This window comes from Paramormyrops kingsleyae, chromosome 17, assembly GCF_048594095.1.
Source record: "Paramormyrops kingsleyae isolate MSU_618 chromosome 17, PKINGS_0.4, whole genome shotgun sequence".
NCBI classification, from domain to species: domain Eukaryota; kingdom Metazoa; phylum Chordata; class Actinopteri; order Osteoglossiformes; family Mormyridae; genus Paramormyrops; species Paramormyrops kingsleyae.
Window position 1 is genome coordinate 15,421,279 of NC_132813.1, and position 13,926 is coordinate 15,435,204.

General features: G+C 46.6%; 1 protein-coding gene across 3 annotated transcripts; it reads left to right on the forward strand.

The window, feature by feature from the left end:
* The first annotated feature begins 18 nt into the window (after positions 1-18).
* Positions 19-13,619, forward strand: ccdc92ba (coiled-coil domain containing 92Ba). Of its 3 annotated transcripts, none has more exons than XM_023818144.2 (5): positions 19-880; positions 1,084-1,220; positions 2,969-3,132; positions 5,424-5,471; positions 7,999-13,619. In XM_023818144.2, the coding sequence occupies exons 3-5, from the start codon at positions 3,003-3,005 to the stop codon at positions 8,625-8,627; spliced, it is 807 nt and encodes a 268-aa protein (XP_023673912.1). In that variant the 5' UTR covers positions 19-880; positions 1,084-1,220; positions 2,969-3,002; the 3' UTR covers positions 8,628-13,619. The 3 variants fall into 3 exon arrangements, with proteins under 3 accessions (XP_023673912.1, XP_023673913.1, XP_023673914.1); XM_023818145.2 differs by having other exon boundaries at positions 19-792; XM_023818146.2 differs by lacking the exon at positions 1,084-1,220 and having other exon boundaries at positions 19-792.
* Positions 13,620-13,926: the final 307 nt, after the last annotated feature.

The window sequence follows — 13,926 nt, forward strand, 5'->3', positions numbered from 1 at the left end:
AATCGATATTCTAGCTCAATATCCCAATGAAATTACATGAGAAGATTAAACAAATATGCCGTAAAATTACACAGACCGTCCTGCTTAGGCGTAGTCGGAGGGCATTGCTTCTCTACCAGAAGTTGCCACCGATAATAAATACACGGAAAATGTGGATTACGAATACAAATGTTTTAGCTGCTTATCCAATTTCGGTCGGTTTGTTTAATTTCCAAAACTGCAGTATTTATGTCACGCTGTCGTATTCTGTTTGCTGTACCAACAAATTTCCTCAGGGTTTCTTGGTGTGGCAATAAAGATGCTATTCTATTCTATTTACCATTAGTGACGTTTGATGTCGCTGCATCTTCTCTTAGAAATGAAGAGGGTGACCTCTAATTCCGAGTCGTCTTGTCTTTGTGTTAATTTTAGCACTAATCTGCTTTCCAAACGAAGCAAATGCCACAAAAATCACACGGCTGAAAAATTACACCTGCATATACATGCGGCCAAATATTATATACCGATTTAAACGCTTGGTCGATAACGCAATACAACGTTTAATTTAATCACGCATAAGTTATTTAAAATTGCTCAATTTTAGAAGTGACAGCCATTCATTTATTGAGAGGCTTCGCCTCCTTGCGTATGAGGAATTGATCCAGCGAGGCGGCTGATGCAGGCGCGATCGAATAAGGAGGCGAAGCGCTTCTGCCAATCGGCTTCACCGCTGCGCCGCGATCATCTGGCGTGTTCCGGTCACGATGCCTTGTTTTCATCGGCCGACTATATCCTTCATTTGCTAGCGTAAAGGTGAATGATGCTGCTTGACGGATATGCCTGATTTCTCTCGCTAAGGGCGAGGGAGCATTTGTGTTTAACCAGATGGCGGCGTTTGGAGGTGATGTGTTAACGCACGACGCAGAAAGAAATGCGTGCCGACTTGGGAAATACGCTCCGTAACCTCCGCGAATCTTGTGCATCATGTCATATGTATACAGATATGCCTTAGATTTTAATGTATACCGATTTTGCAGCGATTTTCCACTTTTGTGCATTAATCTCTTCAACTGGCCGTTATATGTATTTTTCGTCTTAATACAGAGCTTCTATGCAATTGCTTGGAAGGTTGGGAATTTGAACGGAAGATTTGTAAAATTAATTGAAACGTTCTCGCGTTGGGATCGAAGGACTTTTCCCTAATATTTTGGAATTTTAGTGCCCATCCTCTGATTTTCAAGGTAAGTGCGAAGGGGAAAATAAATCTTACCTCTGCGAAATGTATTTTTAGTGCATGAATTTCTTATTCGGATGCGCGGGGTTGCCTTTGGACTGGGGTTCAGTCTGTGTTTTTATAATGACGTGTTCGTTGCGCATCTACGGTAAGTCCAGTTCAACCCGTTACCGCAGCTGCCGTGGCGCTTATTTACTTACGTAAAAGCTTCGCTGAAGGGAATAAAAGCCGCATTTATTCTGGTTTGGGCCCTTTGCCAGAGTTATGATTCTGTCTGATCTGCTAAGATTCAGATTCAGAATTAAGCAGCAGGTGCAAAGTTAGTTTTTATTTCAATGGTCGTATAAACGGGGTAACTGCAGTATAAACCGAACTGTTTGCCCGGCCCTGCAAAATATAACCGCACAGGATCAATAACCACAAGGCGCCCAAACCAAGTACGCTTTGCTGTGCTATTCACTGTATTATTATTATTATTATTAATATATTATTAATAATAATAATATTAAAATGGCTACTTATATAGTATAGTCTTTTCTTGAAGAAGGTAACGGCGTGAAAGCGAAGCGTGCCACCCCACGCCAAACGCCCCACATGGCCGCCGGGCGCCCCTCGGGGGTGTCAGTATGGGCGCGCTGGCTGTGTGTTCAGGCTGTCGTAGTTCATTCCGGAGCCGTAAATGCTTGTTCACACCTCATGTTATCTGACTAAATTTAACCACCCCGTCGTTGCCCCAACCTGCTGGACCACTTGGTATGAAAGTCCGGGGAGGGGGCACGTTTGTGTTGGTTTTTAATCTTGTTGGATTAAGGGGGGAGGGGAGGGGGGGGGGGTAGTTATACGACGTTTGTGTGCTTGTACGTCAGTTTTTTAAAAGCAAATTTTTAGTTGTTTTGTACCTCTACGATGCTGAAGAAGGGAGACTTTAATAAAATGTCTAAAATAATGGCACGTATAGAATACTCTTCAACATGATTCCTGAACGCAGGAAGCCCTCATTTCCAAATCTGATCATAAGGACAACCCCCCCACCCCCCCCTCATCAAAGGATTTCCCAGTGGAGTGGGGGGGAGTGGGTGGGGCCTCCGTGTCCTCCTTTGCGATGGACGTGTTGAATTGATTGGAGGAAACTGTCGTAACTGAGAGCTGCTGCTGTCTTCGGCTCCTCCGGACAGTACAGTGAAGCCATTACTGCTCTCCCTGTTTCCACTTTGCCAACATCTGCCGTTGGCTCAGGAATCCCTGAGATGCGTCGTCGCTCTTCATGCCGGGTCACGTAGCCGCCGGGTGGTTCTCCTGTTTTTTTTTCTTTGCTCAGGGACACGGAGGATCAGTGGCCAGCTGTGGCATCTGTGCCTTGCTCCAGGGGGGTGGAGTTTGCATGTTCTCCCCATGTTACGGGGGTTTCCTGTCCAGGATGTCACATGTTTGCTCATTATAAAAATTATAATCTCTAACTTAGCTGTACCGAATAGCGTGAATGCATCATGTGGCACCATGGTAATCCATCTGGATTGCATCCCTGTCTGTAATTCCTGAGAGGCTCCCATGTGGTCCTGTCCAGGATAAGTGCTCTGATAAAGGAGGGATGCCACAAGCAGGACCCCTGGACTGACCGTGTAACCCATGTCTAGCATAGAATATTATGGATACTCTGAATATTTGCAGAAATAACATTGGGCAAAGTGGCGCAGTTGCATGGCTGAGGCTCCACACTCGCTGACTCCTCACATTTTCCTTTCCTTTGATGCACAGACACGGACTGGGTGGGTGTGGCGGCGGGATCGCCATGGATACAGGCTCCCTGGTACGTCAGGTGGAGAGCGTGGAGCGCAGCGTGGCGTTCCTGCGGCGGGAGCAGCTCCTCCTGCTGCATGGCCTGCACTTAGAGATCCTGTCCTTGCAGAAGCGCTGCACAGGTGAGTGTGTCACATGATCTGTCATGTGACGCCAGCATGACCCCCCCACCCCCCCCCCTCACATTTGTGATGATCAGTTCTCCTAAAGGGGGCTGTCAAGTGTTTATGCTGACAGCGATGCCACAGAGACCCTTAGAACATGCATGTTAGTGGAATACACACATGTAAACAGACACGGGAATCCCTAGGACAGGGGCTTGGATGGACTGAGGCAAAGCGTGTTGCAGAGCGATGCGCCACCAGGTGGAATTAAAAACCACAGACTGCGCAGAGGACTGGAGACCCCATTACATGCTAATGGACCTTCCGTGGTGCAGCATAAAACCCGACACCCAGCGCATCGCAGGCAAGGGACGGTGCCTCTTCCTCCACAAAGGAGGATTCTCCCTGTCTGCCTCTCTCTTTTCTTCGCTCCCCTTCCATGAGGTCACTGCTCCTCTCTCCAGCAGCTCGAAGCTGTCATTGGGAAAGAGGTGCAACACGTAGCGGTCTCGCGGCGTGCGTATCTGTGAAGACAGAGTGTGAAAGCACCTCGCGGGTCACGCCGATACGGGGGAAGCGGGAGGATGTTAGACACGGTGTGCAGTGAACGCATTTCAGTGCATCCGGACGGAACTGTCTGGTAGCGTTTGTCTAATTCAGCATCAGATGTCCGTCATTAAACGATATTGAAGTCTCTGCATGTTGTTCCTCAGCGGAAGGACCGCTGACTGTGAAGTGCGGGGAGTTTACTGCCATTAGTGAGTGCGAGAGCGGCCTGCCCCACTGCGGCACAGCTGGACTCCGATAAGAGACGATGCCACGTACTTGTCCCCAGGTCCCGCTGACCTTGTTCGCAAATGAAACGGCGTCACCCAGGGGTGTGATATTCTGAAAGATCAAATTATAAAAATAAGCTGAGTTTGGAAAATGCAATGCGCTAATTGATGAAGATGTAGCGATAACGAGTTTTTTTTATGAACGGATGCCACACTCAGTCTGCCTTTGATCAGTAAGCAGGCAGTTCCTCCTTTTATTGAGTCTTCTGAGAATGAAGCTGGTGAAGTGGGATGATGATTATTATTATTATTATTACACGTTTACAAAATCATTAAAATTTTGATGACAGGATTCCTGCAAAATGCACCCTGGGTCAATAGCTTCCTGGTAGTTAAGGAATCCTGTTCTCTCCCTTGGGAAATTCAGTAAGCACCGTCTTGCCCATCTGCCGCTGCCTTCTCTGTGTGGCTGTGCTGAGCTGGCTGGGATGGAGAGAGTGAATCATTACCCCCCCCCCCCCTTGGGCTTGTAGTGAAAAAAATTATCTACACCCTACAGTAGCCAAAACATCTGTAGAACATCCACTAAAACAGCTCGCAAAATAAATCCGGGATGCTTCTGTTCTGCTTGTTCCTCTATATGTTTAGATGTTTGCCTGTGGATGGTATTGATCCCCTTGGGCTTTAAACCTCGACCTTTAGTGACGGCAGAAACTGACAGTGTTGGTGTAGGTGAGTGAAAACAAATAACTGCCAGAAGATAACAATAGCCTAGTGCGCTAATTCTGTAAAAGTAAAATAGCCATAAGAAAAAAACAGTAAAAGATTGACAGTAAAACATAACTTGCAATGGCGCAGAAAGTGTTACACAATAATATTAAAGAGTTGGCATAGATGGATGATGACATATTCAGGCACATGGCGTGACACCTTAACATCGAGGTCTGATGAGGTCCTGCTCGCCATCTTGGCTGTTACCCTGCAGCAGAAGGTTTTTACTTCACCACAAGATGGACATTGTCCTACTGAAAATGAAGGTGTGGTCACCATTTCAGACAGGTCTGCACCTATCCTAGGAATTCCCAGGTTTTATATCCAGTAAAAATGACTTATACTTAAGTAAAATAGAAGACAGGCATATGCAGGTGAAAGTAATACAGAAACCACAGAAGGAATAAAATTGAGGCTAAAAGCAATGTGAGAACCCAAAGGACGACAGAAGACGGACACTGAGAGACTGGCTGGATGATTTCAGCCAAGGTGGATAGTTCAGGTCCAGAAAGTAAAAGTCCAGACCAAGATTTTGTTTCGACCAACCGATTGAATTTAAAGAATCACAGACACAGCCTACTCAAGTGGTTGGTTGAAACAGAATCTTGGTCTGGATTTGTACTTTCTGGACCTGAACTATGCACCTCTGGCTTTCAGCAGCCAGTTAATGGTGAGGATGAGGGCAATCATGGGGTAAAGAGTTAAGGCACCAAGCTTTTCATGGCCACACAGTGAACTCTCTCATCTGGCTTCATTCTGCAGAACTGACCCGGGAGCTGAACGTGAAGCCTCCAGGAAGGACCCAAGCAGGTGAGGCACCTGGATATGTCACCTTCTCCTCTTCTCTCTCCTGGGGGCCCACAGTTTCACCTGTAGCAGATCTGCACCCACCACCTCCACCCAAAACCTCTGTCTAGACTTCATTTACCCAGAATACCTTTCTCCCATTTCTCTCCTCTCCTCTCCTACTAGGTTATCTGTTGGTTTTTCCACTTTTAGCTGATCATGTTGTGGTTGGAATGTAAGGAACCGTTCAGATGTACCTAATTATTTCAGACCTCAGTGGGTGTGAGAGCCAGCGAGCACAGGAAACCCTCCGGCAAGATTGTGTGGATCTAAGGAGAGGGAAAGAGACCCCAGGCATTTAATTCAGACCAGGGCTGCATAATGTCACATTGCGATTATATGGCGCCTGCATGATATACACCAGGGCTTTAGATGACGGGTGTAAACATTTGTCCGGACACAGACTTTTTGGTACTACGTGGACATTTACTTACACCCACAATTTGGTAAGTAGATTAGTGTGGTAGAGGTGCATTGTGACGCCCAAAAGTTAGCAATCTGCATAAATTCGGCATATCCTTATGCTTAATAAATTCGGTTAGCGGAGCGTGCCGCATGCGACCATTTTGTAATCTTTAACTTAGCTGTACCGCATAGCGTGAATGCATCATGTGGTACCATGGTAATCCATCTGGTATTAACTGGATTGCAACCGTTAATACCATGGAAGCGATAAGCGAGAAGTTGCGGTGTAGTAAAGGACAGCTCAGCAACCACATCTTTTGAAAGAGGAGATGTGGTTAAACAAGGTAAAAAAGACGTCGGTGGTGTGGTGGTACTTCTTACAGTTTAAAGTTTGACACGTTTTTTAAACGAATTTATACGAATTACTAATATTTTAGGCACAGTACTAATCTGGTTACCAAATTGTGGCCGTAAACGTAAACGTCTGTATAGTACCGAAAAGCTGGCATCCTGACAAATGTTTCGCCCGTCATCTGAAGCCTGGTGATTGTTGTGCAGGTACCATATAATCACCATGTGTCATTGTGCAGCCCTAATTCTGACCCAGTATAAATAACGGAGATCCTGTAAAAATGGGAGCGACACCAGGATAGTGAGAATGGCTGAAATAGAGAATAGCAGCACTGTGGATGTTTGCACATGGCCGTCCGTGGGCTCCGTTAGCGGCTAACGGTAGCGGCTTGGCCAAGCGCTGGGCTTGGAGCCTCCAGAGCAGAAGTTAAGCAGAGGATGCGGATAAAGGCATAGGATGGGGCAGAGTGATTCAGGCCGCTAAATCCTGACTGTTCAGCTTCGCGAGTGGATGAGCTCATAGGTATGTTGGTTTGAATATGGTGGTGAAAGGGGCACCTTGGCATTTTGAGGCAGATTCTCCGTCCACGTGTGGACGGCGGGGGCATGGTCATCAGGAAGCTCGAGATGGAACTGAGGAGTGAGCTTCATCTTCTGAAGCCCAAGTGCAACACAGCTGTTACGTTTTTAGAGTTATTAGGAACTATCCATCCATCCATAATAACCACTTACCCCTGCCGGAAGGTCCATCACGGCCCAATTGAATGAGCGGCAGTATCACAGCTTGGTACCACGGCTCAGTGAAATGAGGTAGCACTGTGCCCCACATGAACAGAGAGCCGGCCGGGCCAGGGGGTGGGAGCTGTGTCTGAAGGGCTGTTTAGGGCTGACCATGTGACCCAGTCCTCAGTGGCTCAGGTAACCAACCCTCCCCATCCGTCCACTGTTATGTTGACTATCGATCCACCGTGCCCCCCCCCCCATTCACTGTGGGGGTGTGGGCCCTGGGTGAGTAAGTGGGGGGCCGTTACATGCCAGAGATGAAGGGGTGGGGGCTGGGCTGCTACAGACAGGCTTGACATCATCTGAGAGAGAGGGATAGGCAAGCAGGAAGGTCAAATTACACAGCAGTTTCTATTTTAGCTGCATGACCTCATCGGGGGGGAAGGTGGGCGACAGACCGGCTGAGACTGGGCATGGGGGGGGGGGCGATCTGGTCCAGGAGGAGCCGGAGTAATGGCCCCCCTGAGAGAGGGAGGCAGGAGCACTCAGTGCTATATCGCTTTCAGACTGCAGCCACTGGGAGCTGTTTGCTCGGGGGGTGGGGGGGGATCTCGGCAGATTGCTGATCGTAATCCTGAACTGGCGACACCAGAATGGAGTCAGGAAACCAGAGGTTACATATTGGTGAAATTACAATCATGCAGAGCTCCCCAAGCCCTAAGCTGCAGGGTGGCCCTAAGCTGCAGGGCGGCAGATGGCACTTCCTGTTAGCGGTGCCCCGTGGATTTGGCGATCAAGCACTGGGTCCTTCATGGAGGTGGAGCTTTCTAACTGACCTCCGTATGCTATCTGTCTGCTGGCTCCCTCTGAGGCTGGGCAGGCAGCCTGTCTGTCACCTTCCTGGGGAGATGCGCTCTCTCCAGGTTCAGGAGTCTGCTTCTTTTGTTGTGTGTGTGAAATATGCAGACAGGCCTTTCCCTCAGTTGGCTTCTCTTTCACGTGTGTCCCTCAGAGATCCAGGAGGAGGAGGAGCAGCTGGAGGCCCGGTGTCGGGAGGTGGAGGGCCGGCTCGGCGAGCAGCAGCGCACTCTGGACGAGCTGCGCACAGAGCTGAGCCACAAGGGGGCGCTGGTGGGTGCGCTGCGGGCCAGCCTGAAGGAGAAGGAGCGGAGCTTCCTGGAGGAGCTGAAGCGCCGCAGCCACCGGAGCACGGCCCTCGGGGCGGAGCTGCAGAAGCAGACAGAGGTGGCGGCCTACCTGTCCTTCCAGTTACACGCCGCCCGGCAAAGTCTGCACCAGCAGCAGCTGAAGCTACACCCACGGGCAGCTGAAAGGCCTGCCCCAGCTTCTCCATCTCCCTCCACCAGCACCAGACCCAAACGGCGCCACAGGCTGCCCGCACAAGTGCGGGCGGAGCGGGCACGGGAGTGCGTGCCCCGTGAGAGGGTGACGGGCCCGGCGGAGCCCACGGCCATGCCGGATCCCGCGCTCTTCCTTCACCCCCGCCGGCACAGGTCACGCCAGGGACACAGACAGCGCAGGGAGAAGCAGGGGGCCGAGCAGCCGGAGGACCTGGAGGATCAGGTGACGGGCCCCTCGGCCACGGCGTCCTCCACTGCCACGGAAACGGAGGCCGAGTAGCTGTACCGTGACTGTGCCCGTCCCCGTAATGCCGTCACCGCTGTCATCGCCGTCGCATTTGTGAATCTGTCCTGGCTAGCTTCCCTAAGCTTGTCACACAAACGTCAAAACTTGGGATGGAAAATGAGCATGACCGACGGGAGTTTCACAGCACTAGCTTCGATTTTCATTATTTTTTAATAGCTAAATGTATGGCCCCACCCCCAGACACCCGTTTGCGTTTCTCTTAACCTTTACGTTTGGGTTCTTTGGACAGCTCCTAATTTTCCTGAGCAGTGATGGAAATCCAACATCTCTTGATGACGGCACTTGCAGTCTGTGGGCCAGGGGCTGTGTGCATATCCTGTTAGCCATATTCAGAGGACAGGCAGAGAGGCAGGTAAGAGGATGCAAAAATCCTGCTTACCTGGGTGTATGGTATATATGCAGTTAATTATGGGAGCTCGTCATAAGATTGAAAATGTGGAACAGTAATCTGTTATATCTGAAATTAACTTCACCATAAAGTTGTAGTAGTATTCAACATAATTTTATTGGGGAGGGAATTTCACACAAAAAAAATAAAACTCTATAACTTGTTTAGCTAGCTAGTGGGTTAGCTAGATATGATACACAAGGGACCCAGATCCATCCATCCATCCATCTTCAGTAAATGCTCACCACCTTTAGATTAAGGCCAACCCCGAGCCTAACCCCGAACCTAACCCCGGAAGCACAGGGCATGCAGCAGGGTACACCCTAGATGGAATGCCAGTCTATCACAGGGCATGCGGCAGGGTACACCCTAGATGGGATGCCGGTCCATTGCAGAACATGGGTCCAGCCTGATTTTGGTTACACAGGGGATGCCACGTCTGCTTACAGAACTCGCACTCAGTTCATTTGTGAAAAGCTGAGGTCTTCACTGCAGCAGCCAGCACTGCAGAGCCATACTCCCATGTGAATGTGTGTGTAACCTGCCTGGCACAATGATTGGCAACTGATTCAAGATGCCACCCAGTGGACACATCTGGTGTAGCAGCTGCACCCCAGTAGATTATAGGGCTGCTAGTTTTCAAACTGCGGGTATTTTAGGTGTTTGATGTTAAGAGGTTTTGCTGTAGAATTTCAGAACTTGTATCATTAATGGGTGAATTAATGTAGTTTGACATATTAAGTCTAATCAATATTATAGGAAAGCTTTTTAAAAACTATTTAGAGCATTGTATCATAGATAATAGCAAGGACTCTTATATGCAGTGCATATTTTATTTAATTAAATGAAAGTAATTTTTACGGGATGTATAATTTGGGAAATCCAAAGGTGCAGACCTGTCTGAAATGGTGACCACACCTTCATTTTCAGTAGGACAATGTCCATCTTGTGGTGAAGTAAAAACCGTCTGCTGCAGGGTAACAGCCAAGATGGCGAGCAGGACCTCATCAGACCTCGATGTTAAGGTGTCACGCCATGTGCCTGAATATGTCATCATCCATCTCTCCCGACTTTTTAATATTATTGTGTAACACTTTCTGCGCCATTGCAAGTTTCAGCTGATAAACATGAAATAACTCTTGATAACTGATGTTTCTGGAAGCTTCCATCATGTGTCGTTGCTCCGAATGAAAAGAAAAGACATCGGAAGGGAGGGAATGTCTGACAGATGCTCTCGGCCCAGTGTGTGCCGTGCCAGATACACTGGATGGTACTTGTGGTTCAGAGGACCCGCTTTGCTGTATCTCCCCCTTTCTTTAATTCCCGTTATGCTGCTCTGTCAGCAGCAGCGGAGTGCTGCTTGTGAGGAAAACCTCCTCCTGTCCTATACTCCGCGCTGCATGTTCCCAAAACTCGCCCATGTCTTGTTCAACCTCAGAATGCCAGACCTCTGATTTCTCCAACCTGTCACCGCGGTGTAACGCAATGGATGACAGCCGGCATCGTCACACTCCAGAAGTCCCCTTGCCCACTGCCTCCCTGTACGTTGCACAGATCACAGCTCGACTATGTTTTTAAAAGTCAAAGGCAGCAACGACTTTCAAGCGATGAGCTACCGAAGAGGTTCTGCCCCTGCTTCCCGACGATGGAGGAACATTTGAGATTGTCGTTTTATACACAGTTTTCAGTAGGATGGAAAAGTGCACTTTTATGTAATGAATTACCAGGGAATGTTCAGTCGTTATGCATATATTAAGGCTTATTAACTACATTGTGGTGATTTCAGTTGTTATCATTTACCGGCTGTTAGGAAGCAGAGCTGCACAGCTGTTGACGATCGGCTCACCGCCTTAGTACGGGAAGCGCGAGACTGTAAGCTGTGCCTGTAGATCCAAATCTGACTGATTAGCCTGCATGACAGCCGAACCCACATATTCTGACCAAAGCTGTTGAAACTTTAAACATATTTGAGGTTAAGCGCAAACTGCATACAGTTACTGTGTGAGCAAGAACGAAAACATTACTGAATACATCTGCAAGTAGCAATAATGGGGCCAGGGACCCGAGCAGGTCAAAAATACCATGGAAGGGAATTTAGAAAGAGGAAATACAAGAACATATGAACATAGAACATACTGTATACCAAAAGCTAACATACTGAATGAAACATTCAGGAAAAACTGCAACAGCAACAGATAAGGAAAAAGTATGGGAAGGGAATGACTGAGTAAAATGTGTTTTTAAAATTCTGCTTAAAAAAGGGAGATGGAGGAAGCTTTGTAGGAGCCAGTTCCAAATTTTAGGAGCTAAAAAGCTGAAGGCCCTGCCACCCATAGGAGACGAGCGCAAGGGAGGCGCCACTAGGAGACCAGCACCTGCAGACCTGAGGGAAGGGGCAGGTGTATAAGGAAGGAGGAGCACTGAGATATACTGAGGAGCAAGATCCTTTGTGACCTTAAAAGTAATCAGAAAGAGTTTATATGGAGAGAGACAGGCTGCCAGTGAAGTTTACAGAGGGGGGGAGAGTGAGAACTTGAACAGTTGTGTTCGGAGCTCGAAGGTCTGGAAAAAACTAGTAATAGCAATGGGAGAAGGGGTCAGACCTGAGATCGAGATCATGAGACATAACCTGGGTATATATAGAGAGAATCTCCGTACAGGATAGATTAGTAACACTGAAGACTGAAGCTTGCAGAGAAGCAGAAAAGGCACGAGTATCAAGAGAATTTAGAACATATATATACACAGGTAATGAACTACAAATGGGAGACAGGGGTATGTAACAGCTACTAAACTGGAAATTATTAGGAGCATAGGGATGGCCAGTGACACCTGCTGGTGAAATGGTGACATGATGGGACTGGCAGAGTCCAATCCTGACAATTACCAAACATAACCGGCACTTTTATAAGGTTCATCCATCATAACGTATTAGGAAAAACACGTTTTTGCTTATTGCAGTGCCCCCAGTGGCCGACTGACACGAAATTTGGTGCACGTCTTCAAGAGGTGGCCTTGAGCAGAAATACCAAGATTGGATTTAAAACATCAAAACACTGCTTAGATATGGTCACACATACTGATAGACAGCTTTGCCGACAAATTCTTTTGAACAGTTATTAGCCAAAACGCATTTTTGCTTGTTGCAGCGCTCCCTAATGGTCAAATGACACAATATTTGTTTTGTTTTGTCAGAATAGAGTCCCATGCTCCCAAACTTTTGAGATATTAAATCGTTGCTGAGATAAACCCTCACTACCTCTTTGGTGGCTCTCCAATCAAATTCGTTTGATGATTGCACCCATATTTTTTTCTTACTATCATGATTTAATCAACTTTTGGTCAGAACCCTCTGTAGATGCTTACCAAATTTGGTGGCAAGACAATCAATGCCCTAATTTTGGAACATTCAAGATGGTGTAAAATCCAATATGGCAAATTTTAACACCAATGGGTGCATTCTAATCAGGATGACCTAAGGATTCAGGGGAAAAAACGATCTAAAACCTAGGACAGACGGTTCAAAAGTTATAAACAAAAAAAGTACTTTGAAATTTGACCTGATGGTGGCGCTATAGGGATGGATGGGTTGACTCCAAATTTGGTGAATGAATACATTAGACTGTCCAAAATGTGCCAAATTTAAGAAAATTCTACCAAGCGATTGTATGGGCTGGCATGGAAAGTATAATAACAATGAAAAATTCTAAGGAATACGATTGGTGGCTCCCACCGACGGTGCTTGGCCCATAATTGTATTATTACTATAGGCGCTTGACCTCTTCTGTATTCTGTCCAGTTAGAGCCACACTATGTAACAATCGCCATCACCTTTCTGGTCCATTGTTCTGTGACGATACTGAAAGTGTTCGCCGTTCCATTAGATTGTATTTCAGGACCTAAACTTCATTTTTGTACCAAATTTACTCAACCAAAAGTGAATCTCGTACAGTTAATGAAAACGCCTAATTAGGAGCGATGACATCGTAAATAATGACCATTATTTTCAGTGATTAAAAGCACGCTTTCACACAACAATTTCAATATTAAGTAAGCATTGTTAAAACGCATTGTGTGATTATCATTAAAATTGATAGCTCTTTGTTTAGTTAATGTAATGTTAGGTGTACGAAGTACCAAATGTTTCACATTATCTTGTAAATTTTGTTATTTCTATAAATATCAAGAAACAAATTAAAAACAAACATTTTTATTCCACAGAACACCGCCATCTCTGTCATAAAAATGCACACTTTAATTTAATGGTGAACAATTTTTTTACTCTTAAAAAGAGGCTGAACCAAACGCAACATCACTGCGTATCTAAAGGACTGTAACTGTGGACACAGTGTTTAATTTCTTTATGCCTTTTCTAGCAATAACACATAGCATCTCTTCTTGCATACGAGGTATGTTGAAAACAGCTTCAAGTTGCGACCTCTGGAAACTCAAATGCAGCGGTGCATCTTTGGCTGAGATTCCTCTAATTTCTGTCTTAACCGCACATACTGTGGTTGCTTAACAGAGAGCTTACAACTGTATACTTATTTTAATAAAACTGAGTTGACTAAAGCTTCTCCAACGAGTGGTGTTCATTCCTTACATCTTGGGGTATTTGCAGAATCCCCGTAGATTCACTTGGCGTGGTGGAAAGACTTTAAACGTTTTCATCCATTAAAGTCTTGGGTGAGTGAATGTGTGTATGCATGTGCAGTGTACGAAATTTTCTAACAGCACACTTTACAACATTTAACTTTTTATGCACGGACGGATCGATTGGACAAGCACAAATAAATTAAATAAACGGATCTATGGCAATATGCTAGCAATTAGCAGTTTGTTAGTATAATTATTCAGCCGACTTTGCCATTCGATATTTAACTA

Bases quoted from the DNA above. Each gene is read 5' to 3' on its own strand.
- ccdc92ba (XM_023818144.2), top strand. From the start codon at position 3,003: ATGGATACAGGCTCCCTGGTACGTCAGGTGGAGAGCGTGGAGCGCAGC. The intron at 3,133-5,423 runs GTGAGTGTGTCA...TTCATTCTGCAG, and splicing joins CTTGCAGAAGCGCTGCACAG to AACTGACCCGGGAGCTGAAC. The intron at 5,472-7,998 runs GTGAGGCACCTG...TGTGTCCCTCAG, and splicing joins TCCAGGAAGGACCCAAGCAG to AGATCCAGGAGGAGGAGGAG.